Consider the following 24,842-nt stretch of genomic DNA (forward strand, 5'->3'; position numbering starts at 1 on the left):
CCCTGGAGCCGAGGGAGACACCACTGTCCCTGTTCCCAGCCCCTCCCTTTCCTTCACCGAAACACTAGAAAGGTTAAGTATTTGTCCCAGACAGTACGTATTTTAGACTTTGTGGGCCACGTTCGGTCTTTGTCACAACTACTCAACTTTGCCTTTGCAAGTAGGGATTTGTAAGCAAGTGAGTGTGTTTTTTTTTTTTTTTTACAGTAACGCACACTGAAATGTTAATTTTCTGTAATTATCGTGTGTCACAAAACTGTCACCTTTTGATTTTCCCAATCGTTCAAAAAATGTTAATGTATTTTTCAATCATTAAAAATTATTTAAAAACCACTCTTGGCTCCCAGCTGTGCGAAAACAGGCAGCAGATTCGATCTGCAGTGTGTGCTCGCTAACCCCGATGTCGAGGTAAGCATACTTAACTTAGTACTCAAAAAAAAAAAAAAACCAAAAACAAGAAAATAAACATTTGTAAAAGGGAGACAGCAAGTTTTCGTGAACCGTTGCTTTGCTTTTGTTTTTGGGATCTTTGGGAAACAACCGAATGCTCTGACTTGCCGTCTTCGTAGTTGACGGGAGGTGGAGTGTGTTTTTCACGGTGGTCTCTGGGACAAATAGTGGATTCCTGCTCTCCTCGGCTCAAGGTAGGGTCCCCGTGCCCTGGATGCTACCTTAGAAGCCAGAGTCCCATCACCGTCGCCTCTCCCCCGGCATCTTAGAAGCCTGTGCAGACACCAAGCATCCGGGGCCTGGGGACTGACCGACATGCCTCCCACCTGACGGGCAGAGTGTGCAAGGAATGAGCTTGGCTACTTTTAAGCCACTGACGTTTGGGGGATGTTCGTTAGTGTAACATTAACCCAGCTTGTTCGCCACACATCTGTTAGACCGCCCAGGATTTCTTATTGTTTCGATTTTTTTTCCTCGTCCCTTGTCACGTCCTATTGACTTAGAGTATTTCTTCCTTTTCATTCTTCAGAGTTATCGCTATGTTAAAAATAGTGACCCTTCGCGTGACGGGATTCTTTTGTCACCAACTGGAAATCTCTTTAAAAAGGTGACCGGCCCCCCGTGTGTAAGCTCCGTCGAGAACGGCACAGGGTCCGTCCATCCGAAGGCTGAGCCGTGGCTTTGACACGCATCTTCCGACGTTCAGCTGACCGAGCGTGAACAAGTCTGATGTGACTCGCAGGCTACCTGTGGGTACGCGTTTCCACCACTCTACCTCGGAAGGTCCTACCGGGCGGTTTCGGCGTCCACAGCTCGGTGGTGTGCCAGCCCTGAGATTTCTTTCGTACATGATTAAAAATAAATAAATAACCGGGTTTGGCTAGAATGATGTCAGCAGCTTTTGTTAACAAGTGTGCTGGAGAAAAGGCCCCGTGAAGCCGGTTCCTGAATCCCCGAGAGCTGGGAGTTTGGGGAAACCCAAGTGTGCCTTTGGGAAAACGGTAAGGCCGGTGAGCATCGTTAACATCTTTTCCCACGGACACCTTCCCCCTGAATTCCGTGAAATCACAGCTGAGCGGAGCGATACCCTCGGGGGAAGCTGTTCTAAGGATTAAAATGAAGGGTCCCAGCACCCATTTAACTGGGGCTTGGCACAGACCCCAAGTTATTTTGGGGGGACTCCCATAGTTGTTGTTTAACCCCCATTCCGAAGTGGGGGCGGCCTCCTGTCGAGCCCCGCAGCCCATCAGAATGCCCTCCATCCCCGCCACCCCTAGGCACTGAGCTCCTCTGGGTGTCACCCCGATTCTCTGCTGCTGGGCACCTGCCAAACCGTGAGTCCTGAGCTTTGCACAGAAGACAGGTGAGCCAGCTCACCTGGAGCCAGGCCTCTAACCTTGGATGCACATGAGAATCACCTCGTGCCTGGACTGCACCCAGAGCGGATTAGCTCAGAACTGGGGGTGTAGCCAGGAGCCAGCGCTTTCATAGGCTCCCAGGTGATTCCAGCCAGTTTTGAGCACCCAGTTCTCAGGTGGTGCTTCCTGCTCACTCGTGTCCTGCCTGGGTGCAGTGTCTTGGTCCTACCTGTAAGATGGCGGGGACTTTGCAGAAGCTCATGGTTATAGGGAGTTGCAAGGCTTAGATTTAGATATGTCACCCTCCTGGTGAGCTTGTCTGCCCAGGATTAGCCCTTGCAGGAGGCCTGAGCCACACTCCTGTCCCTAGGGGTGCTTCGAGGTGATGCAAGAGGCATCGCTTTACTTTTTACAGGGCTGTTATCCAGCTGCTAAGTATGCAGGCCTCGTCAAGACAACCTCGGGAAGAAATTCCTCTTCTTTTTCAGAAGTAGCTGTAGTGCAACGTCTTCCAGCAGCTTCTTTGTTTTATCCTGTGTGCCTTGCGAATTGAACGGCAGAGTGTGTTTTCCTTTTTGCATTGGCTGCCAGGGAACTCAGAGTCAAATTTGCTGCTACATCAAGCAGCACTCATAGAAGACCTTACGGCATATATTTTGACCACTAACTTTACCTCTGCTTTGTCTTATGTTTCTCCCCCTTGATTTCTTTACCTCCTAAAAATCACGTGGTATCATTTGTGTTTTGTAAGCCACCTCAGATCCCTTTTTTTGGGTGACAAAGTAGGGACACGGAGCTTCAAATGAACAAATGAAAGACACAGACCGCTTTCCTTTGGTTGACTGTCAGGTGCAGAGTTGTCACCTCGTCTCTGAGCATCGTACATACTCCAGGCCCGCTGTCGCCCACGTGTAGGGCCGGCCACGTCGCTGTGCATTTTCAGCAGAGAAGCATGTCCTGCGGCCCTGGGCTGTCTCTGCCCCTTGCAGGGGCCTCGGCTTTAACACTCATCGGGCTCCACACCCTCCCTCTGCTCAGGGCCGGCCTCCCTGCTCCTCCTCCAGCACCCTTTCCCGCAGCCCTTGCTGTCAGCTAAGGACTGTCAGGGTCACGTGGATGATGTTTTTCCGTGGCTTTGTGGCTGTTTGTCTACACAACTTTCCCCGGCCCGAGCTGGCAAGGTCCTGGACGGCAGACTTGTTCCTCTTCCTTTCCACGTGTCCGGGCGCCCAGCTCAGGCCAGGCCCCGGGGTTCCTGGGGCTGTCTACGGGGCCTGCTCCCAGCTCCAGAGACTCCGAAATGCCTCATCCCCCAAAGCACCGTTCTGCCCTGTGCCGGGGGCCTGTGGAGAGCCTGTGCTCGGGGTCAGAGGTCGACCCGGGCGACTCCAGGCATTGCGGGACTCCAGGAGGCACGAGCCATGACCGCGTCCACAGCGCCAGCACGAAGGCCTCTCAGGCATCGGTTATGAGTTGGCCTGGCTCCACCTGGGCCCTGCCACCTGGGGCCATGGACTCGAGGTCACCCCCTGCCCTCCCTGAGCCTCCCTTCATCATCGGGAGGGTGGCGAGGGCACAGCCCTCTCAGGAAAGGATGAACTAGGCCACTAAGGATGGTGGGACGGGTCTCGGTCACAGCGAGCCCAAGGAGACATTCGCCTCTGTTTTTCCCGGGTCCCCTGGGGCGGGAGTCCCCTCTGCTCTTTAGAGGCAGCGGGCAGAGGCCTCCGAGGGGCGGCTGAGAGAGGGGCCGAGGGGGGCTCTGCGGCCAGACGCCTGCTGCGTGCAGGGCGAGCCGTGGGTTCCCACTGACCCTCCGTCTCCCCGCTTGCGGACAGGGTCGTAGACGAGCTGGCCTCCTGGGGTGCTGGGACAGGCTGGACGCACCCGTGACGCTCCTGGTGGGCCCGCGCCCGCAGTCTCCGATGCATGACGGCTGGGGCAGGGCTCGCTCCGGGGTTTCTGACCCCCTCCCTCCCCGAGGCAGTGATCCTGCTCATTCCAAGGCCAGTGGGCTTCCAAGACCCCCTAGCCCAGCCTCTGCATCCTGGGGGACCCCGTCTGCCGGCCTGGAGATTCTGGAAAAGCAAGAACCCCAGAGTGGACCCGTTTCCCGGGGATGCGGGCTGGCCTGGCCCCGCACGTGGTCAGCTGCAGGGGCAGCTGGCTCCAGAGGCTGTTGCCATGGAAACTCAGACTGACGTTCTCCTAAACAGCTAAATTATTTGTGGTTTCTCTGCCGAGTGTCCCAGCCAAGCAGGCCAGGACGGTGGCTGGGAGGGTGGGGGCCGAGAGCCGCCTTTGGGAGGGAGGAAGGAGCCCACTCTTAGGCCCCTCAGGCTTGCCCTGGCCTCTCTGCAGGAAACCACCCAAAGACACTGAGATTTGGAAGAGGGAAGAAGGGTGTGTTTGGAAAAAATGTGCTGAGGTCATCAGGTTTGCTTCCCAAGAGCTCCGTGGGAGGGTTTGGGCCCACGTGCCCCTCGAGCTTGTTGGGGGAGGGCTCCCGCTGGCGTCGGTGCCCGCCGCCCGCCCGGCTGCTGGCATTTGGTGCCCACGGGTGGCCCCATGCCACGGTTGCTTGTATTAGGTCCTCTCGGCTCTGCCTCTGATTGGCCGTGCGACCCACCACGCCCAGTGTCCCTCGAAGCCTCAGTTTGCTGATCTGTAAAGTAGGGATGACAGTTTTTCCCGCTTGTGGTTGACAAGAAGCTCTGAGCTGAACCGGGCTCCGAGTCCGAAGGGACTCAGTCCGAGGGCGAAGGGACTTCCACAGGGGAGCCAGGCGTTTTGGGGTGACGGGAACTGTGCAGTGTCCCTAGATCCAAGACACGCAGCTGTTGTGCTTTGAAGGTTAGAAAATAATGGGAACCAGACTTTCTATTAGGATCGGGGCACCTCGCTCCACGGGGCACCTCGCTCCACGGGCACCTCGCTCCACGGGGCACCTCGCTCCACGGGCAGGTAAGCGGGGTCTGCCAAGGGCACGGCCATCTGGAGTGAGTTAAATGGCGAATCTTGTGGGCGGGGTGCCCACACTGCCAGCTCGGAAGGCGTGGCAGCCCCCGAGCCACCAGCGTGACCACGGAGGGCTGGCCGGATGTCACGCGCATCCCTCCGCATGCATGCAGAGCGGTGGGTAGTTGACTGGCACGTGCAGAGGTGGGTTCACGAGTTGTCATGTAGCATCTCTTGGAAGGTCTCCCAGCAGGGACGGGAGAGGGCTTTAAAAAGGCGGGAAACCGACTCCACGCGTTCTAGGTGAGGAGAGCCAACGGCACACGCACGGCACCGCATCCCTCTCGGCCATGGCAGACATCGCTGATCGATCACAGTGCTCTTTCCTGCGGCATCTGGACCGCCCTCCCAAATCACCCTCAGCCCAGAGCACCGACCGGCACCCACCCACCAGGCCTGCGCAAGAGACAAACCCGTTCGCCGCCCCCCGCTGGCTGCGTGAGGTCTCCCTCGGTGCTCGTACCCGCAGGTGGCACCCGGCCTGCGGGGGTGTGGGCGGACCCCGCCCTTGGGCGCCCGCTCTGTTCGGCCGCAGCCTCGCCGTGCAGGTTGTCCATGCTCTGACGTGTTCCCCCAGGGCTGAGCGGCCTTCTGCTCCCCCGGCGAGGATCCCAGCGTAACTTCTGGATGGGTCGGCCGGCTGGGGGTCGGCCTTCCACTCCAAGTCTCCCTTCCCGATGCCCTCCTGCCCAGGGTAGGAATTGGCCGTCACCAGACTCTTTACTCTGAGGACCAGTCCCCTCTCTGGTGTAAGAAGAGTGACTTGGGGTGTCCGTGCCGGGAATGCGTTGCAGAGCCGTTGCTCCGGTTACTATGGTTGTATACAAATGACCCCCAAATCGACGCCGCAAACCCTCGGCGTCCCGCCCAGACGCCGTGGGGCAGGAACGGGGACGGGGCGTGGCGGGGAGGGCTCGCCGGAGCACCCCACGTGGCCTCGTCGTGTGTCGGGCTTCCTCACGACGCCGGTGCTGGCATCCAAGGCTGGACGTGGGGAGAGGGGACCGAGGTAGAAGCCACATCATTTTTTTACAACCTGACCCAGGAAATGTGTAATTATCAGTACGGTGCGGGATGCAGCTGCGGTGGCGCCTCAAGGGACAGGTACACCTTGAAGTGCTTCTGTTACGAATGCGTAGGCTCCTCCCTACGAAGCTAGGAGAGCGAGGCGAGCCCCAGGTGAGCAAAAGGAAGGGAGGTACGGAGATGGGAGCGGAAGCCGGCGACACGCAGGGCACAGAGACCGCGGAGGGAGCCGGCAAAGCCGCAGCCGGGTTCCCCGAAAAGGGAGAGAACGCAAAGCGTGAGCGCGGATCGCGTGGAGCGGGGTGACCCAGTGCTCTGCAGACGGCGGGGGGTCACGTGAGAACGTTACGAACCACTTTCTGCCCAACGATTTGACCGCTCTGATGTAACCGAGAAATTCTTTTAAAAAGAGAACGGACCGCAACGGACACAAGAAGCGGCAGATAATCCAAAGAGCCCGACGTCCGTTTTTTTAAAATCGAATTTCTTATCAAAACCCTCCGCCTCGGGAACACATGACCACCGGTGCAGCGGCTTGACACATCGCAAATTTATCCTCTTACGCTGCTGCAGGTCAGAGGTATAAAGCCGAGGTGTCGGCAGGTCTCCGGGGGCCCCAGGAGAGAGAGTCTTTTTCAGCTTTTAGAAGTCACCTGCATTCCTTGGCCTGGGGCCTCGTCCTCAAAGCTACCATTGCTCTGATCCTCCCGCCTCCCCCCTGCAGGGCCCTTTGGATGACATCGTGTGCCCTTGGTAACCGAGGATAAGGTGCTTCGCCTCCATCACATTCGCAAAGTCTCCTAAATAAATAAGAAGGTCCCATTTTCACGGGTCGTAGGGATCAGGACGTTGGCCTTCTGGGGGATCACTGATTTGCCTTCCACGGTGACATGGAATAATCGGGTTTTGTGCTCCTCGATTCCTTCAGTCAAGAATGTGAGCAGGGCACAGTGCGGATGACTCACCTGGGACTTCAGCTGGAAGACGGAGGGGCCGAAATGGGCTGAACGTGCACGCGCTCGCGAGTCTGGCGGTCGATGCTGGCTCTCGGCTGAGACTCGGCCGAGGCTGTCGGCCGCCACCTCCCTTGCGCCTCCTTATAAGATGGTGGCTGGGTCCCAAGGGCGATGATTCTGACAGAGAGAACCGGGAGAAGCTGTATCACTGTTTGTGATCTAGCCTCGAAAGTCAGGCAGCGTAACCTCTGTCACGTTCTGCTCGTCAAGGGGGTGACGAAGTCCCACCCAGTTTCAAGGGAGAGGAAAACAGACTTCGCCTCTTGGCAGAGACCGGAAGGGCACAAGGGACCAGAAATATCGCTGTGGCCGTGCTGGGAAATCTCTGCTTGAGCCTCTGAACGATCAAGGTCGGGCTTCGCCACTCTCTCATGAGTACGGGCCGTGCTGCGGGGACCCGGGGCTGTCTTGCTGTCCTATAGCGACCGGCATGAAGTGTCCTCCCACCAGCGTTGTCCACTCCTACACACGGTCCCGATTTTGGTTCGTGTGGCTCACGTGGGCACAGAAAGCGGCCTCGCCTTGTTTTCATGGGTGGACCTGAGTGTGATCCAGTCTCTTGTGCAAGTGCCTGGTCCAGGAACCCAGGCCTAAGTCGGTTCCCCCAGAGAGACACACACGGACGACCCGGCGTCCCCGAGTTCCTGGCCTGCTCGGCAGTGCAAACACCCCGCTGCGTGACAGCGCCCGGCCTCGGCGACAGCGACCCGGTGTTGCTTTGGGCTCTGGCCTCTGTGTAAACAGATCGAACACCTGCGGCCTTGATTTTCTTTCAGCTGCATGGTCTCGAAGGGTCTGAGAGGACCCAGTGGACCTCCCGACACCAGTCCCCAGGGGCCTGGGGTGAGGGGTGAGATGCCGGAGAAGCCAGCTCCCCCGGGCACGGCGGAGGCGGTCTGCGTGCACCTCTGGCTTGTGGTCCGCTCAGACCCGCCTCCTCTCCCTCAGAGCTGCTCCTCGTGGACTGGCCGCCTCCCACGCCCCTCTCTCCCCAAGCCCAGACGGCCTCCGTCTCCAGCTTCAGCCTCATTCTTCCTCTTGCTCGCCATCCCTGCCACGTGGAAGGGCTCCCCCCGGTCGCTGGCGCCCGGCAGCCTTGCCCGTAGGCGTGTCTACGAGTGTGTCGTGTTGTTGTTGTTGCTGGCTGGGGCTAAGGCCTGCATGTGGGCTGGGCAGTGCTCCCCCGGAAGGAGCCGCAGCCTCAGAGTCAGGGCCTGGGAGGTGGAGGCAGGGAATGGCGGAGTGGACTTCTCTGCGGCCACGTGGCGTTGGACCCAGGGTAGCCGCTGCCTCTCGGCCCGGGCCGGCCTGCCTGTCTGCCTGAGAAGCAGGCTTCCCACACTGCCGGCTGAGCTCCAGCAGTCAAAGGGGTTCTAGAGTTTACTTTTATTTCGTTCCTTCCTTTCTTCACCAAAATAAATAAGTAAATAAAGAGGTTAGGAAGTGCCCTACAAAACAGCACAGTTAAAATCAGTTTGGTGCTGCCTGCCTGCCTGCCTGCCTTCCTTCCTTCCTTCCTTCCTTCCTTCCTTCCTCTTCTTCTTCCTTCCTTCCTTCCTCCCTCCTCCTCCTCCCTCCTCCTCCTCTTCTCCTCCCACCTACCCCTCGCATTTATCCGTCTGCTTGCCCACCCTCCTCTCAGTCTCTCTGTCCATCTGCCTGTCCGTTCCCTCCTTCCTTCTCCATGTGGTCCCACGGGGCAGCCATCTCCCTGCCCTTGGCGGACGTGGGGCTCCCTGCACAGCTGCCTCCCACCCCCACCTGAGTGAGTCTCCAGCCTGGACAATTGTCCCTTGGAGATAGGGCCCCAAACGCTGGCCCCGGGGGCATCAGCTGGAGGTGGGCAGCCTGTTCCTTGCAGAGGCAAAGCCGCGTGGCCCCAGCTCGGCCTGCTCAGCCATCCTCAGAGGACCGGGGGGCCTTCCAAGGACAGTTCCCCCCAAAATAACCCGCGGTGACACTGGTTCCGTTTTCAGCTTCTACTTCATTTCCTGACAAACCGTCCGGCCCCAAACAAAACTTGTCTTATCTGGTTTCATCTCAGGCCCGAGTGGCCTGCCAACCCCAGGCATCGGCAGATCCTTCGGGAAATCACCTATTGTGGCTAAAATCGGGGGGATGCAGGAAGCAAGGCTGGGGTGCCTGGAGGGGCCTCGCACACCGCGGGGCCACGCGCCTGTGGGCTTGGGGAAAGGGGCTCCTTTCCTGCGGGCAGTTACCACGAACCCCCTTTCCGGTTCTGGCTCTGCCGCACTCAGGGATCCCACTGGGACCCAAGTAGAAGCCCCCCACTCAGTTTCCGGGCTAGCCCAGGGGCCCCAGAACTTGTGGGCAGTGAGCAGCCTCCCAGCCAGTTCCAGCAGACGCTCAGCCCGAGGGCGGAGGGCTTGCAGGGCAGCCTGGCCCCTGGGTCGTGGAGTTAAGCAGAGGTGGATCAGGACTCTGCGGTGGCCCACCGAGCGGGTGGTGGCCCACCGAGCGGGCCTCGGCCACGACCACCCTGACCGGGCCCCTTGCCAGGGCAGAGGGACGAGGCAGCCCTGCAAAGGGGCGGGGGAGGAGGGCTCCTGCTTCAAAGGCTCCCGTGTCCTCACCTGCCCATCCACCCGCAGTGGCCACCGCGGCCAGCCGGACGAGCATTGCTCCCCATTCGGAGCGAAAAAATAAATAAATGAGACCAAAAAAAGAACCCTATCAGATGCCAAAAATGAAGATAGCATGGGAGGAAGTTTATTTTGATGAGGAAATCCCTAAATGCTGTTGAAACTATGCTTGGAATTGCTCATTAGCGCTCGGGGGCTTTGAAGGAAGGCTCCCTCCCAGCGCGGCCCTCTCCCCTGCCAGGTCCCCCTGCCCTTGTCACTTATCTGCAGGAAACGGCTCCACTTCTGAATGTTTGGGCGCTGCCAGAGCGGGCTGTGACTCACGCCCGGGGACGGCCTTTCCAGGGCCAGGGCCCTGGCTCCGTGGAACGGGCTGCGTGGCCACTGGCTCCCAGAGCTGTGGGAAGAGAAAGTTCGAGAAGGGTCTCTGGGGTCATGGCAGCTGGAGCTGTCCCTGGAGTGCCCACCTGCCAGTTCCAGCACACACAGATTCTGCCCCGACTTGGGCTCCAAAAACGTGTGTCATTCACCCAGCGCAGGGGACAGGAGCCGTGAGGAAACGAAGGCCAGGTGTCACCTCTGGGCCCCGTGACACTTGGCTGCGGCCTGACCCTCGAGTGTGTGGCCAGCTGGAGATTCTAGATGCTCCATCCGCCCTGGAGACATGCATTTCCCTGCTGGGCCCGTGGCGGAGGCCTGGACACAGGAAGAAAGGCCTATTTTGGGAGGCAGGCCTCAGGAGCTGTGGCTCAGATGACCCCATTCCGTCCGGCCCTCCAGCTCGGGCAGGAAAAGCTATCTCGGAGGCAAGCAGGATTCACCCGCCGTGGGCAGGAGGGGCTGGGAGTGGAGAGGCGCCCCCTGCACCAGCATAGTCACTGCGATCGTAACTGGGGTGGCCGGCTGTCAGCTCACGGCATTTCCTCTGCTGCCCTCGACACCGCCCCACAACGGGCCCCTTTGTCCCTGACTGAGCACACTACATGACGGCCCCACTCTTCCTGAAGGTCACAGTCCGTCTGTTTGGGCTAGGGACAGTCCGTCTCTCAATGTCCAGAGTGACACGGACGGTTCAGGGGCCACACGTGACCCAGGCCTTTCAGAGCCCAACAAAAGGAAGCAGAGGCGGCCGGCCGGGCCTGTCACCCCTGAGCAGGAGCTTGTGGGTCTGCCTCCTCCGTGATGGACGCTGAGACACCTGCCTGTGGTCCCGGCGTCTGCATGCGGCGATGCGCACCTGTGTGCACGCTGGCCATGTGTATCAGGCGGCACGTCCGATGCAATTATTCTGAAAAAGATGCAGCTTCTGTTGTTCCCACCTCCCGGGCATTCCACCCCACCCCGAAAGTCAGGAGCCAAAGAGCTGGGCGGAGGTGGGGGGCGGAAACCACGAGGGCCGGAGAAGGACAGGGAAGGGTTTTCACTTCCTCGCTGCCTGGCTTCTGCGCTGAGAATTCACACTTTCCACTTGCGAACGTTCCTCTTCGTGACAGAGGTTACTCTGACAAGAGGCTTCTCTGACAAGAGGCTCCTCTGCGGCCGTCAGAAGGACCGACTTTTAGGATTTTCTTGCACCCTGCCTCCCAAATCCAAACTCCCCTGTGGATTACAAATCCCTTCAAACCCCCAAAGCCCCGTCCTGTGTCTTTTTCCTCCATTTTGAACTGAAAGTTGTTTTCCATGATCCCATCTGTCAGGGGGACTGAAAGTCTATTCGGCAGGGCACGGGTGACCTGGAGGGGTTTGCCAATCTGCAAAACCAGAGTGTCCCCTCCCGAGCTCCTGGACGGCCTTCTGGTCCCCGATGGCCTCGGCCGGCTGCAAGGAGGCTTGGCGCTGGCGTGCGAAGTGTGCGCGCACTTGGGCCAGCGGCCCACTGGCCTCTCTGAGCAACCGCGGTGCTCCGAGGCCGAGGCTGGGCGTGATTGTCCTGGGGTGTGTTTCTCATTTCCTCCTTTGAAAGCCAGCTCAGAGCTGGGCCGCGTCTGCCTGGTTTCAGCGACATACATTCGACCTTGGAAGGGGACCAGAGCCCCGGGAAAGACGACCCGGTGGAGGCACAGGGATAACCGGACAGCGGTGGGGTGGAGACTTCAGAAAGCGTGGTCAGCAAAGGCCTCATGGAGCCGGCGACAGTTGACACAGATTTGAGGGAGGGCTGGGAAGACGGCACATGGACGCCTGGTGACAACGGTGCAGGTGGCAGAGAAAACGCACAGGCCCGATGGTGACAAGGCATCCGCGCTGCCCCAGCGACAGCAGCAGGCGGAATCCCAATCCCACGGGACGTGCCCCTCGCTCTGCCCTCCGGGGGGACCGAGTGGGCCCGGACAAGTGTCTGGAGCTGCACCAGCCTCCCGACGGGCCCGAGCCCAGTCCACGTCGTCCCGCCCACTCTGTCCCTTCCTCGTAGACAGACGTCCCCTGCTGCCCTCCCTACCCGGAGTCTCATCCAACTCCAACCGGAACCAAGCCTGGGCCCGGCTTCCCAGAGTCACGCGTGACCAGCGGGCACTCCCGCCATGCGTCCCCAGAGCGACAGTCAAATGTGGAGGTTCAAAAGCTGACGTGTCGGGGAAAATCTTCCGAATGCTGGTGTGTTCATCTGTTTGGGCTGCTGGGACACAGCACCGCAGACGAGACGGCTCAAATGATCAACGTTTCCCGCAGTCTCGGAAGTTCAGGGTTTAGGTGACGACAGGGCCAGGTTCTTGGTGAGGTCGCTCTTTTCAGTGACGTCCCTGTATGGCCTTCCGTGGGGCATGCACTCAGAGTGCTCCAGTGTCAACTCCTCTCCTTACGAGGGCACTGACCCCACCTTGGGGGCCTACCCGCAAGACCTCGTCTAACCCTGGTCCCCTCCCAAAGGCCCCACCTCCTAAAACCATCGCATTGGGGGGTGGGGCTTTGACATGTGAATTTGGCGGAGGGACACAGAAACCTTGAATGACACCTTGAGAAGTGAGGGGAACTGTCTCAGGGTCAGCTGGTGGCAGAAGAGGGGACCAGAAATGAGGTCTTCTAGTCTGGGGCGTCAGAGACCACAGATGTCCAGCCCCTTGCTTTCTGGGCAAACAGGAGGCCTGTTCTTAAAGTCCTGACTTCCTTGGCCAATGACATATGAGTGGAAGGACTCTGGTCACTTGTGAGCAAGAGCTTTAAGAACCAGGACATGAGTCTGGTCTCCGTGACAGTGGCAGCGAGGTGGGACCTGGGTCCCCGGGTCCCCTCCGGCACTTGGGTCCTTGGAGCATGCCCGCTGCACCTTAGACATGTGGCTAAAGTGAAAAATACGTCTTTGTTATTTTAAGCCAAGGGTCAGCAAACTACAGCCCGTGGGCCAAATTTGGCTCACCACCAGTTTTGTTGATAAAGTTTTATTGGAACACATTCATGTTCTGTCCGAAGCTGCTTCTGCGCTATAATAAGTGTCGAGGACTTGCAACAGAGACTGTTTGGTCCCCAGAAGCCTAAACCTTTACCGTCTGGTCCTTTACAGAAACCGTTTGCCAACTCCGCTTTAAGTCATCGAGATCCGGGGGACTGTTTGTCACTGCAGCATAACCTAGCCCAGTCTGACTAATACATTTTCTAGGTACGCTCGCAACTCCTGCATGCTGCATCATGTGCCCTAACACTTTAAAATACCCAATATTTGCAGAGCAGTTAAGGCTTTTCCGGTCTGTGTCCATTGACTGGTTGCTGAGTGTCCACTACAGTCGCCACTCTGCACGTTAGAAAAGGAGGTAAGTGACCACTTTGGAGTCACCTAGGGCTCACCCAGGCCTCTGACCCACGTTAAAAACGGGTCACTGAGTGTTTTTAAGTGTGATCTGCATTGCCGAAGGCAGAGTGCCAAGCCAGGTTAGGAACCCTGGGCCTTGCTACCCCCAGTGCATTTCCTTTAAGAAAATACATGAACAGAAGAGCCGGTTTATGCCAAAGAGAAGTGGGGAGCGGTGAGCTCTGGCTTCCCCACTCTGCCCAGCTCCTCTTGCTTCCTTTATGTGCTCTCGGTGAACCCCACCTCCCAGGCCCACGTGGCCTCTAGAGGGACCGACCAGCCATGGAGGGGGCCCGCTGTCCTGCCCACATCCCTGGGCCTCGGTTTCCCCATCCCTCCACGTGCCCCTGCGCGATGGGTGGGTGCTGCAGGGCCAGCGGTGGTGGCCGCTCCAAACGCGGAAGGTCCTGGGGTGAAATCGGGGGTCCTGCCTGTGAGAGGGGCCGGCCTCAGTCTGCTCTGCAGCTCCGGCTTCTTGGGCACCTCTCCCCCAGATTCCGTAGCTCATGCTCCCCAGCATGGTTCTGACAGGCCCGAGAGTGGGGAGTCCTCCCGGCCTGCCAAGCTGTCCGAATGTTTGGACAGCTGCAGAACCTGCCGGCCTGCTATCTCTAGTACATTCTTACTTGTTTTAGACCAGCCTCTTAGGCTTACGTAACATGCTTGGAAGTCAAGAAGCCAAGATTCATTATCAACAGCCCAGGAGAGGTTTTCGAAACACTCGCAATGAAGAAATCTTTCCATTGAGAAAAATTCCCCGCGTGCTCACATTCCTGGTGGCTGCAGGGTGTCGCTGGGCTGTCAGTGGCTTCGAGGGGCTTCTCTTCTGGAGCCCACTGCTCTCTGTTGCCTCTGGACATGGAACTTGACCCTGTCCTTTGACCTCCAGGAGAATCAGTGCTGACCACACCACCAACGGCCAGTCAGCAACTGCATTCTCTGCCCCCCCCGGGCGGGCACCACGCTAGGCCCTTGCATTTCTAATTTTATTGGGTGCTCACAGTGATGGAAAGCTAGGTGTTCTCATACCCACGTTACCGAGGTGAACACCGAGGCTCAGAGTCAGGGTGTCAGTTATGGCAGCGGTCCCCAACCTTTTTGGCACCAGGGATCGATGCTCCTAGGAGACTCTAATGTCTGATGACCTGAGGCGGAGCCGAGGCGGTGATGCTGGCGCGGGGGAGTGGCTGCAAACACAAGCTTCGCTCAATCATTTGCTCGATCATTCGCTCGATCATTCGCTCACCTGCATGCCGCTCACCTCCTGCTGTGCGGCCTGGTTCCTAACAGTCCATCGACTGGTACCGGACCGAGGCCCTAGAGTTGGGGACCCCTGAGTTAGTGTGCTCCTGCAGAGTTACATGCAAAAGCAGACAGCACCCCTCCTCGCAACCACGGAACAGCCACTCCCCAAATATACTCTCTGTGGCCCTGGGAGTGTGTTTTTTAAATCACTTGCTGTATTGCGAGAGAGAATGAGGGCTCATCGAGCAGGGAGACCAGGCCGCGTTCCACTCGTGTGGAATAACAAGGGCGTGGGGCTCTGGGCCTTTCCTTGGCCACGCTGTCATCCAGGGCCCCAGAAATCTGAAGATCAGAGGCCAGGGATCGCTGCCGGGCGCGCAAACAGCTCTTCTAGAAGCATCCGCGCTGGGGCCAGGGCCCCGCCCACACAAATGCGCCTTTCACTGCGTCTCTGGAAACCGGAGCTCATGAAATTCCAAAAAGACGAGACTGTGTGGGTCTGGGCCTCAGCATGGGATGCAGACGGTGCAGCCGAGGGGCCCCAGCCTCGGAGGGAACTCAATGAATTTGTCAGAGAACTGAAAACAGATGATTTCAATCAGCAGGGGGGGAAAAAAATGACTTCATGGCTACAGTTGACTGAAAGAGGCAGCGTTTGGCTGCCAGGCCCTGCCCGGAGGCACTTCCAGAAAACCTGGCCTGCTCCTCGGCCTCCAGCCCCGGTCCCCCTGCTAAGGGCCCGCCCTGTGCGGGCCGCGGGAAGGCCGGGATGGAAGGCCAGCCGCCCTGAAGGGGACAGTGATAACCCGCGTTCCCCGCCCCCAGCTTCCTCTCCGCCACCGCTTTCATGAATGGCCCAGCTTCCCAGACAGCGGATTGGCTGGGCCGCAGGCCGCAAGGCCCAATCAGCGGCCGCGGAGCGGGGCGCAGAGCTCGGGCTCGGGCTCTGGCTCCGTGTGGGGCCCCGGCCGCCGCGCCTTGCCGAGCCCCCTCCCCCAGCGGGCAGGGGAATTTTTTTTTTTTTTTAATTTCTCAGACTCTCAGAGTCCTGGTATAATTGTGTCATTATGAGGCTCGCTTGCGGCTCCTGACGGTAGCCCTTGGGCTTCCTTGCTTGGTCACTGTTGAGATTCAAGATCTTGTGACCCTGAAAGGGCTTGTGTGGTTAGAAATGCACTTTTTCGCCTATGGCCTATGGTCCAGTCTGACTCCAGTTCCGGAGATAGCTCTGCAGTCCCCCCCACCCCCAGCGTGAGCGGGTGGACGGCCAGGGGACAAAGACAGGGGGTTGGGAAGGGGCCGGACCCCTTCCCTGCTAGTGCAGGGGGCTCCTAGCAATTGCAAACTGCTGGGAACTTCTCTTACAAACCTCAGGGGCTTGGGTGCCCCCCTGGATCACTGGCCTTGTCCTAGCTGCATATGCCTCCAAGCATGTGAGGCCTGGGGCCTCCCGAACCCCACCATTCAGCTGCATTTCCTGTTAAGTAGGAAAACTTGGTCTGTTTGCTGACGTTATGAAGAAGGCATGTGTTTACAAACGCTTGTTGGGAGAGCGTGGTTAATGGATCTGCTTCAGGCCTCCACGCCCCAGATGAAGCGAGTCTGTGACTGACAAAGTGGGGGGCTGCTCTGAACGGGAAGACCCCCTTGCTTAGGGGGACCAGACTCAGCAGAATTCAATCGCGCTACAGAGCGCTCCTTGTTAGGTGGGTCGGGGCCCTGTAGGGAGAGCCTTAAATGTCAGCGCGACCCCCGGGGAGCTGTGGAAGGTTGGGGAGCCAGACGGTGGCATTTCTCCCTTCTCCAGCAAATTCTCTCCCCATCTGCCCAGCCTCAGTCTGTCTGGGGCTGACCTGGCAGGGAAGTACATGCAAAACGCCTCTGGAGACTCCCCGTTATTCCCAGGACAAGCCGCAGGGGTACCACCCCATTTTAAAGATGAGAAAACTGAGGTTCAGAGTCATCTGCAAGGGTTCCCACAATTTGGAAGTGACAAGCCCAGCACATGAACCCAGCTCTGCCTGATGGGATAGGGGAGTTGCTCTGCCACTGAGCTGCCTGGCACAGGACAGCGTGACAATTAAATGACGATTAAATCCTGCAGCGATTAGGGTTCTAACTGGCGAGAAACATGTCTGTTCCCAAATTTCTCAGAGCCAGACTCTGACCTCCCAGGGGGTTGCAGGGGTCCCTGAGTGGGGGCCAAGCCTGAGCAATTTCTGTTAGTTTCCCGTTGTCGTATCTATTTCTGACAATTCTTGGCCCACTGTCTGTTTTCATCTTCTGGTCCAGCAGTTCATAAACTTGTTGGTGCCAGGGCCATTGGCAGCTTAAAAGTCATTGAGGACCTCAAAGAGATTTTGTTGATGTGAGTTTTAACTATTGACATATACCGCATTAGAAATTAAAACGGAAAACAGACATAAAACGCCAGAATATTCGAGGACTCATTCCATTACCTGTCAGCGTGACGATGTCGTCCCATGTCATGTAGCCTCTGGAAAACTCCACTGGACGCTCACAAGAGAATGAGAGAAAAAAAGGCAGTTAATGGTTTTGTGTTATCATGAAAATAATTTTGACCTCTCGGGGCTCCTGAACTCACACTTTGAGACCAGGGAGAGGAGTGTGAGGCTGCTGGCTTCCTTGTGGCTGGGTCTGGCCGTGTGGGCTGTGGACGGTCCTCGGTGCTGTGGACCGCATGTGGACGGAGCCGCCTGGACGTGGGCAGCGTGATGGCTCTGTGAGTGGAAGAGCAGTGGCCGCATCCTGTCTCTGAAGGGACAGCAGTGAGCTCTCCCCTTCCTACGCCCCTTTCATGGGAGGGGATGTAAACGAGGATATGAGTCAACTCGGACCTCGCAGACCACGGAGGACCCCCAAGGGGTGGGAGATCTGGGTCACCAGGCCCATCACGCCTCCACGGTAGTCCTGGATTGCCTGCCTGAGATCCCATGGGAAAGAGAAATCAACTACCTGGCTCAAGCTACTCTATTTGGGGGTCTCTTGTCATAATAGCCTGAATCCTGATCAGTATAGTGATCGTTTTTACACGTCTGGACCCAATCCTGGGGCTTTCTGGTTTTGTAATGTTTACAAGAAGATGGATGAACTATCCATTGGTTGAACATGCTCCCTTGGGAGGTGTTGAACCTTCCGCTGGGACCATGAGTTGGTGAAACACCCAGTGACTAATAAGCCATGGCAGGGCCCATAGCATAAAGCTGGCTTCGAGGCCGAGCGAGGACCCAGTGACTCGCGTGCACCCCTGACTTTGACCCCAGTCCTGGGCTCACTGCCCCTACCCCTTGCTCTCCTGAGGGGTTCGCTTGGGATGGAATAGGGTGGCTTGTGGAGGTGAGCCCAGTAGCCTGAGTGGGGGGCAATTGCCCAGTGGGTCTTCCGGGCCCGGAAAGCTGGCGTGAACATTGGCGGGAAGGCGGGCCTGTCCCGTTAGGCTAAGGGAGGTGGCAGGAGCCTGCAGAGGCAACGTACAGGGTGCAATGGCCGAGCCTGACAAGGGTCCGCAGCCCATGACCACCGGGCTTCGCCCGGCTGATGGATGGCCTCATGCTGACTGGGTGCTGGGTCACCCCAGGCCAGCACTCGGGCTGTTCGTGGGCACCGAGAATGCCGACACGGTACTTTTAAGTGTGTGAGGTTAAGGGCTCCCAATAATTGCTTTTCGTAAGCGAAAACCAGCACAGTGCCATAATGTGCAGAGGACAGTGAGTCAGTGATGACCGAGAACCCCAGCTGTCACTCTGCTCTGCCCGTGGGTGGTGGCCTGCTAACCAGAGGGTGGGCGGGGTGGGCGACGTGAGCCTTAGGGTCCTCTTAAGCATGTTTGAGGACTCTGGGAGGATCTGGTGAGTGCCCAGCACACCCTTGGCAGAAAGTCTCAGGTGCCACCGGTGCCTGCACCTCTATTCCCCTGAAGAGACTGGGTGGGGTGGGCTGGAGGGAGCCTTGGGTCTGTAAAGAGGCCAAGGAGAAGGAGCATCGGACTTTAATCTGGAACATCGCGTAGCACCTGGGCATCTGGTTTCGCTGAGAAAGGGCCGTCCAGGTGGTGGGAACGGCAAAATGAAGACCCGGGGGTGGAATCTGCCATTCGGGGCTGCCACCACCTCACACCTCACCTCCCGTTCTCCCGTCCGAAGTTCTTGGAAGTTCGGGACCAGATCCAGGAGGTAGCTCCCCCCCGCCCCCCCCCCAAGCCCCAACATCTGCTGGAGGCGGCGACGGGGCTAGCGAGCGGCCCCAAACTGAACGAGTCGAGTGGCACGGAGCGGAGAGAGCGAACATCAATGTCATGGGGATGCCGCAGCACCTGGCACACACTGGGTGGCTTGGTACGACGGAAGTTTGCCGTCTCGCTGATGTGGAGGTCCGAAGTCTGCGATCAAGGTGCTGGCGGGGTTGGCTCCTTCCGAGGGCTGCATGGGAGAAACCTCCAGTGCCGCGTTCCTAGCCTGTGGGGGCCACCAGCATCCCTCGGCCTCCCCGAGCTTGTGGCTGCATCGCTGCAACCTCTGCCCCCATCTCCACGTGGCCTTCTGCTTTGTACGTCTCTTTTAGTCCTTTCTTGTTCTAAGGACACTTGTCGTTGGATTTGGAACCCGCCCGTATGCAGGGTGACCTCGTCTTGAGCACCTCACCTTAATCACATCTGTGGAGAGCCTTTTTCCAAAGAAGGCCACATTTGCAGGTTCTGGAGGGACGTGTCCTTCTGGGGCAGGCTCTAAGAGGAAGCAGGGAAGCGGGAGACCTTGCTGGGACAACTGGAAGGCTTCCCGGAGGAGGGGGTGCCAACCCGGGTCTTGAGAGGAGTTGCTGCTCGCGTCCAGATAGGAGCAGAGAACGCATGACGTGCCCGGCCTTGACCGGCAGGAGGGCACCTGGGAAAAGTCTGGCGAAGGGGTATGCGGGGGTGCAGGGGGCAGAGGGCCGAGTGCCCCAGGGGGAGGCCGGGCAGGCCAAGCGTGGTGTCTGAGCGCTTTGTCCTGCAGACACCAGGAGCCAGCTGGGGTTCCAGGGCCAGGAGTGAGAGTGTCCCCCGCAGGACGACGGGCAGCTGTCTGCCAGCAGGGAGGAGCCGAGAGCGAACCGGCTGATTCACTAACGAGGGTACGCTGGCCCGTCCTGGCCGTGGGCATCGATGTGCGGCGTATAGGGGTAGAGGGGGGACCTGGAGTGCTGGGGTGGGGCCTGGGAAGGCCTTGGGGGCAGCTCGAGGTGTCCACACAGAATGCCGCATGAAACTGGGTTTGCCTGCTTTGCTGTGGCCCCGTGGGATGCGTGGCCTCCAGCCTCAGCACCCAGCTCGCCTGGCTCCAGCGGTGGGGCCGCGGCTGACTTCATTTGCACGCCGGCCTTTGTCTCCAGGCCCAGCCAGGACTTCCTGGGAGCGCCCACCCTCCCCACAGCTCGCCTGCCCCGAGGACACTTCTCCGGGTCTTGAATACCTGTCCCCTCCCTGACTGAGCCAACGGGGGCTTTCATGGCCATGGGTAGGGGTGCCCCACTATCCAGAGCAGGCGGGGGCCTTGCCTGGGGCTTGGAGCCAATTTCTGGGTCATCAGCGAACAAGAGGAGCCTTTGGCACCTCGATGTGGGAAAGGCTGAGGTTTTCACACGGCCCACACTGAGCCACTGGGACCGAGAGGCTCTCAGCCGCTCCCTGTGGTGACGCCCAGGCCGGCTCAACTCCGGAGTCCAGCGGGCCTGGGTGCTGCCCTGTGGGGCTCATCCAAGTGACTTCGACTCAGTTTCCCTGGAAAGGGGAGGCAGTGGAGTAGGGGGTCCTACGAGCTATGCCTGTGGCTGCTGGCGAGCCATCCACAGTGCTCCTGGCTCTCGACTGCAGCCCCTCGGGACCCGCCGAGAATGTGGCCAAAGGGTGTTTGACCACCTCCCCCCCGCCCTCCCCCGACTCGGTTGGTTCAGAAGCACATCCAACCCCGTTAAACCCAGGATGGCTGCAAGGGGGCGCAACCCGAGCAGAGCTGAGAGAGCCTCGCCAGCCTGCTGCAAAGGAAACAGCAAATTCTACTACGAGCGTCTGGAGCGTCAGACACGGGGAGCCACACGCTGGGGCCACAGGAGAGAGACGGAAGCAGAGGGCGGGGGGCACGGGCCGCGTTCCGTGCGGCTCAGAACCCAAAGAGAGGCTCTCTGGGCCCTCGACCCCCTGGGCCGGGGAGGGCGGGTCTCCAGGAAGAACATTCCAGAAAACTGCTGCATTCTAGGGAGGAAAACCAGCTCTGCACACGCAGGCAGCCCCACCGGGAGGCGTCTCCTTGGGCGTGGGGATGGCCGTCTTCTCCCTGGGTCCCCACGTGGTCGTGCCTCGGTGTGCGTCTGTCTGCGCCCTCATCTCCGCTTTCCAGAAGGACGCTGATCCTTAGTGACCTCACTTGAACTCGACCGCTTCTGTAAAGGCCCTCTCTGCAGATAACGGTCACGTTCTGGGGGGCCGGGGTTAGGACGTCAACACGGGAATTTTGGGGGGACAAAACTCAGCCCCCTCGTGTTATTTTCTGGACTTAGCGTGATTTGCGTGCGTGTCCGGTTTTTGCTGTCTGTCTCCTCCACGGGACGGTCAGCCCCACAGCGCTGGCTCCCTCGAGTCGTGCAGCAGATGGTGGCTGAATGGCTAACGAATCTATGATATAATCTGCAGACGCACAAGGCCGGGGAAGACACGTGTGTGTCCCCTGCCAGTGGGGCCTCGGCCCGAGTTTCGAGTTTCGACTTGGGAGGCCCGAGCTCCTGGCCCAGCTGGTGGTGTTCTAGCATCCCTCTGATTAGCCGGAAGGCGGAAGGCGGCCTGGGAGCCCCAACGACTCACCGCCAGAAGCTTCGAGAGGCCCCAGGGCGACCGGGGTCTCAGGCCCACATTTCGGACACTTCAGACACCCTGAGAACTTCCATTCAGACAGGCAGCTTCGGCCCAATTACCTTCCCGCCAAGACACCCTCTTTCAATGCTTACCTATTCCCCAAATAAACTGCGAAAGGGCCTTTGTCTGGCAGATTCCAGGGGATTATGCAAAAGGGGCTCGTGAGGCATCGGCGGCTGTTTGAAGACTTCCAAACCCCAAACGCCTGCGGGCAGCGGGCGGGGAGGCCCTGCCTGGGGACAAAGCCTTTGCCTCGTCCTCTGATTCAAGGATCAGATGGAGGTTGGCTCTCCCTGGGCTCCAGACCCCGCTGCCGCCCTCGTGTTTAGCTAACTCGGAAGACAGCCCCCCGCAGAAGAAAGGGACAGACACAAAGCGGGAAGGACAAGCGGCCGGCTGTAAAGAACCCTCGAGAATGCGATTTGCTCCTGGCCACAGCCTCCCGCCCGCCGCCCACCCCAGCGGGACTGCAGGGGACGGCAGGGGCTGTCCCCAGACCTGCGCCCATAGCCTCCTAACATCTGCCCCAGGAAGACGGTGTGGCAAGAGCTTGGGGGGCATGCCGGAATCTGGGGTTCGCAGACAGGACACCGGGCTCAGAGAGGGCCAGAGAGGGGCCCAGGGTCACACAGCAGCAGCCCGGGTGCCTAGGGGTGTCCGATGCCCACGTTTCCCGCTAGATCCAGTCAGGGGAGTGACTCTTAGGGTGCAGGGTGCCTGGGAGGGCCTCTGGTTTGCAGTGCTCCCCCTAAACCCCCCACTGCAGGGCTCCCAGACTCTGGGGTGTAGCCCTCCATCCAGCAGGCTCCAGGTTCTGGCTTTTGGAGTGGGGTCTGGTCCCCCCTTCCTGCCCCCTTCCTCTGGGAACTGTCTGGAGGGTGCATTTGGGGCCCCAGGGCCCAGGAAGCTGGGCATCTGCAATCCGAAGGCACAAGCTTCTCCTCCGCACCGCCCCCTCCTCCCCGTCCCAGGCTGGCCCACCCTCCCCAGCCCCCAGCTTAGCACACAGGTCCTGTGCCTGGGCCTCCTGCGGGGCGCCTTTGTCCGGCCTTGGGTTTCAAGGGCAGCCCGGGCCCTTTCTCTCAGGTCTCGGGTTTCACCTCTCGCAGGGAGGACCCTTCCAACTCCAGAACCATGACCTCCCCGGAGGTGGGTCTCCCCGTAGTCCTGCGCCATCCATCAGGCCCCAGAAACTCCTCCTGGATCTCCGCCTGCAGGCCCGCAGTGCCCCGAAGCTGTAGCAGGGCCAGGCCGGGAGCCCAGAGGCCCCCGCAGGACAGGGCGGGGTCGGGGCCTTGGCCGGGGCCTGGGGTGGGGGTGGCAGAGACCGAGGCCGAGCTTCCTCGGGGACCTGGACTCTCTTTGGGGCCTTCTTCTCTGATCTGAGCATTTAATTTTCAACCAGAGCCAGAGGCCCAAAGGTTTCATTGTGGGACATTCAGAAAATAGAGAAAAGGAGCAGACCACAGAGTGCCACGCGCCCTCCTGGTCCCCCCAGTGCAGACCTCGGCTCCCTTCCCGGGCCGTGTGGCCTGGCAGCCCCCGTCCTCCCCAAGCCAGTCTCCCCATTGTCCACTGGGGGGTGGGGTGGAGGCGGGCTCCTCGTGGCTCTTCTCCATGACTCCCCCTCCTGTTAAACGGGTCCCCTTGGCCCACAGACCAGATAGTTACCTCCCACTGGGGGCCCCCAGTTCACCTCCTGACCCCTCCACCTGCCTCCAGTTCTCTGCCCATCACCGGTCCCCACACCCACCCTAGTCTGCTGCCAGCCCGCCCACCCCACCGGAAGGGTCCTCATCAGCGGCAACAGCCACCTCTGTGTTGCCAAACCCGATGGCCACTTCTCCGTCCTCGACTTCCGGGACAGAGGGAGCCCGTCCAGGAGGACACCCCCTACTTCTGGCACTTTCTTCTCCCCTCTGCCCTCTGCTCCTCCGGCCATGCCAGCCGCTCCCCTGCAGGCCCCCAACGGGCAAGGACTTCGTGGGTGCCTGCTGTGAGCCGGCACTGCCCCTGATATGCACACGACCCCTGACCTGGGGCTCGGGGTCTCCGGGATTGCTGGGGTCCCTCGGGGCTGGTCCAGGCTTTCCTCTCCTGACTCCGCACCCTTCTTGCTGGGTGATCTCATCAGTTCCCATGGATTTAAATATCCTTAAGCTGATGGCTTCCAAATTTGTCTCTGGAGCTGTGACCTCTCCTGTGGGTTCTGACCCTCATATCCGGCAGCCACTTGACATCTCCCCTTGGGGTCTCCCAGACATGTTGAGCGGATCACGACCACTCCGGGCTTCTGGATTTTCTCCCCGGGCCTCCCCCGGCCACCGCACCCCACTTTCGCCATCTCAGCAAACCCCATCGGGAAGCCTCCGTGTTCTCCTGGCTTCTCCCCTTCGTCCCCACCCTGCCGTGAAGAGGGGGACACCCTGGGGACACTGGCCCCCACTTTCCCAGGATGAGTGCTCCCCGAGCTCCAGGGCCCTGTGTCCAGGGTGAAGCCGATGCCCTGGGAGGGAGAGGCAGAGGGTGGGAGACACCCACAGGGAGAGAAGTCGAGACCCCTGAGGCCCACATGAGGGAAGGTGGAGAAAACTTGCAGCCTTTGGACGTGGTGAGCCGTGCGACAGGCCGAGTCAAACTGTTCTTGTTTCTCTGGGAATGGGCTGCGCCTGCCCATTCTTCATCCGGCCCTGGAGCCAGGGAAGGAGCGACCCTGTTGCCCACCTGACAAAGGGGTGTGGCTTCGTCCCCTAGTTTACAGGTGAGGAAATCGAGGCACAGGGTCCCCGGCTGCTCAGGTGAGGAAATCGAGGCACGGAGTCCCCGGCTGCTCACGGCACCACACTGCCCCTTCCCGGCCTCCCTTCCTGACCCCCTCTTCCTGACCCCACAGCACCCCACCCGGGCTGCTCCCAGGAGCGGGGAGCATGTGGACGGGCCTCACTGTGGTGGTGCTTTGTCCCTCCTGGGGGTCCTGCCCCGGAGCTCAGTTCTCCAGGGGACCGCCGCCAAATGGAAGTCACGCCTTCATACAGCAATGGCCCGTGGGGCTCAGCTTCCCCAGCCACCAGCAGAGAGGGAGGGGCTGTCCAACTGGCCCCACCCCAGAAGCCTGGGGACCCTCCAGGCCAGACTCTCATCCCAGCCTCCCTCCTGCTTCCGGAGCATACAAGGTGCAGCCTGCCTTCTGGCCCAGGGCGCGGGAGGTTTTCAGCTCGTTTGCAGAGAGAGGGGTCTTCCCTGTCGCTTCCGCCTTTAGGAGAGTCATCCTTTCAACGAAAACCTTACTGATCTCCTACCGCGTGCTAGATACTGTTTCAGGCACAGAAAATGGAGCTGGGAGCCAGGACGTGCCATCCAGTGCGAAAGACAGACAACAAACAGAACCCATGTGCTGGGTCAGCCCGGACCCATTTACTCTACCAGCGAGAAGCAGAG

At 59.4% G+C, this 24,842-nt stretch overlaps 1 protein-coding gene across 5 annotated transcripts in view; it reads left to right on the forward strand.

The window, feature by feature from the left end:
• LTO1 (LTO1 maturation factor of ABCE1) overlaps window positions 1-24,842 on the forward strand; it is a 241,480-nt gene that overhangs the window by 116,431 nt on the left and 100,207 nt on the right. Inside the window, exon 4 of one of the 5 annotated variants that reach the window (XM_039840603.1) lies at window positions 980-1,076. The exons of the other annotated variants lie outside the window; for them this stretch is intronic. Within the exon in view, the coding sequence (XP_039696537.1) occupies window positions 980-1,061 (82 nt within the window). The 3' untranslated portion in view covers window positions 1,062-1,076. Of the gene's footprint in view, window positions 1-979; window positions 1,077-24,842 lie in introns of those variants that run through there. 5 annotated transcript variants of the gene reach the window in all.

The sequence above is a fragment of the Pteropus medius genome, unplaced genomic scaffold, assembly GCF_902729225.1.
Source record: "Pteropus medius unplaced genomic scaffold, Ma_sr-lr_union100, whole genome shotgun sequence".
In the NCBI taxonomy this organism is placed as follows: domain Eukaryota; kingdom Metazoa; phylum Chordata; class Mammalia; order Chiroptera; family Pteropodidae; genus Pteropus; species Pteropus medius.